This window comes from Mercurialis annua, linkage group LG6 (genome assembly GCF_937616625.2).
Source record: "Mercurialis annua linkage group LG6, ddMerAnnu1.2, whole genome shotgun sequence".
In the NCBI taxonomy this organism is placed as follows: Eukaryota; Viridiplantae; Streptophyta; class Magnoliopsida; order Malpighiales; family Euphorbiaceae; genus Mercurialis; species Mercurialis annua.
The window spans coordinates 10,557,521-10,558,910 of record NC_065575.1 but is presented as its reverse complement, the minus strand read 5'-3'; the positions used below and the strand labels follow the sequence as shown (position 1 = coordinate 10,558,910).

The 1,390-nt window shown below is 31.7% G+C and overlaps 1 protein-coding gene across 1 annotated transcript; it reads left to right on the top strand.

Moving 5' to 3' along the window:
* Nucleotides 1–665: 665 nt before the first annotated feature.
* Nucleotides 666–1,190, top strand: LOC126687565 (uncharacterized). Its single transcript, XM_050382123.1, has one exon. The coding sequence runs from the start codon at nt 666–668 to the stop codon at nt 1,188–1,190; it is 525 nt and encodes a 174-aa protein (XP_050238080.1).
* The last annotated feature ends 200 nt before the right edge of the window (nt 1,191–1,390 follow it).

Genomic DNA, 1,390 nt, shown 5'->3' with positions numbered 1-1,390 from the left:
GCTCTGAAACACGAAAACAAGGTCGGATCGGGTCTAGAAACATCTGGGATCAATTTTGGGGCAAGAGCGGAGGAAGAACTCACCGCCACTGTGAGTAGCGGCGGCGGTGCCAGTACTGGGCAGGTGTATGGACTTCTTTTTGGGTTTCAGGAACATGCAAAAATGACTCGAAAATGCATCAAAACGTACAAAACACATCCTAATACGTATTGGATTTATATATACTGATCAAACATGCATTAATCATCCTAAATCATGCTTTTCTAGACTGATTTTGAAGTTAAGATAAAAACACCAAGAACTCATAATATGGTTGTTTATCTCTAGCATGCTCCCTAGGCACCAGAATTGAATAGATTTTGAATTTATGGCATAAAATACAACAAAACAGCCATAAACATGCTCCTAATGAGTTTTCATGGCAATTATAGCAAGAATATCAAAATTTTAATTACGGAAACTATTGGTAAAACAAATGGCCAAACGCATATTTAGGTCCCTACACTATAACTTTTTTTTTCAAAATGAGTCCCTATATTAGAAAAAGTGTAAACTCCTTCCCTACACTATGAGAAACCTTTAATGTAAGTCCCTCAATCACAGCAAGTTAACGGAATGAAAACAGCGTTAAATATCAACCGAAATACATTTCACACGTCATTAAAATGAAAAATATAGATTTAACACAAGGTATTTCTCCTCCAGCTAATTATGTTATTAGTGGAAAAGAATATAATATGGGTTATTACCTAGCTGATTCTATATACCCAAAATGGTCTACTATTGTACAAACTATTCATGAACCACGTACTCCGAAAAATAAATATTTTGCCATAAAGCAAGAAGCGTGTAGAAAAGATGTTGAGCGAGCATTTGGAGTTCTACAAGCACGATTTGCAATTATTGTAGGACCGGCCCGTTTTTGGAAAAAAGATGTATTGCATGATATAATGACATCTTGCATAATAATGCACAATATGATAATCGAGGATGAACGCGATTTAAATGCAACAATAACAAATTCAATGGAAGGAGAAATACCGCAAGTTGAAATGGTATTAAATGATGATGCTCGATTTGAAGAATTTTTTGCTCGCCACAGACAAATCAAGAACAAAAATGCACACCTTGCACTTCGTAATGACTTGATTGATCATTTACGGGAAAAATATACTAATACGGAGGCATGAAGAAGATTGTTTCAATTGTAGTTTTATTATTAATATTTGAATGTAATGTGTTATTTTATTATTAATATTTTAATATAATGTGTTATTATAATTATAATTTTATTGTTTCAATTTTAATTATTATTTATTTTATTTTTTATAATTGGACATTAAATAATATTAAAAAAATTAATATTTAATTTAATATTATTTAAACATTA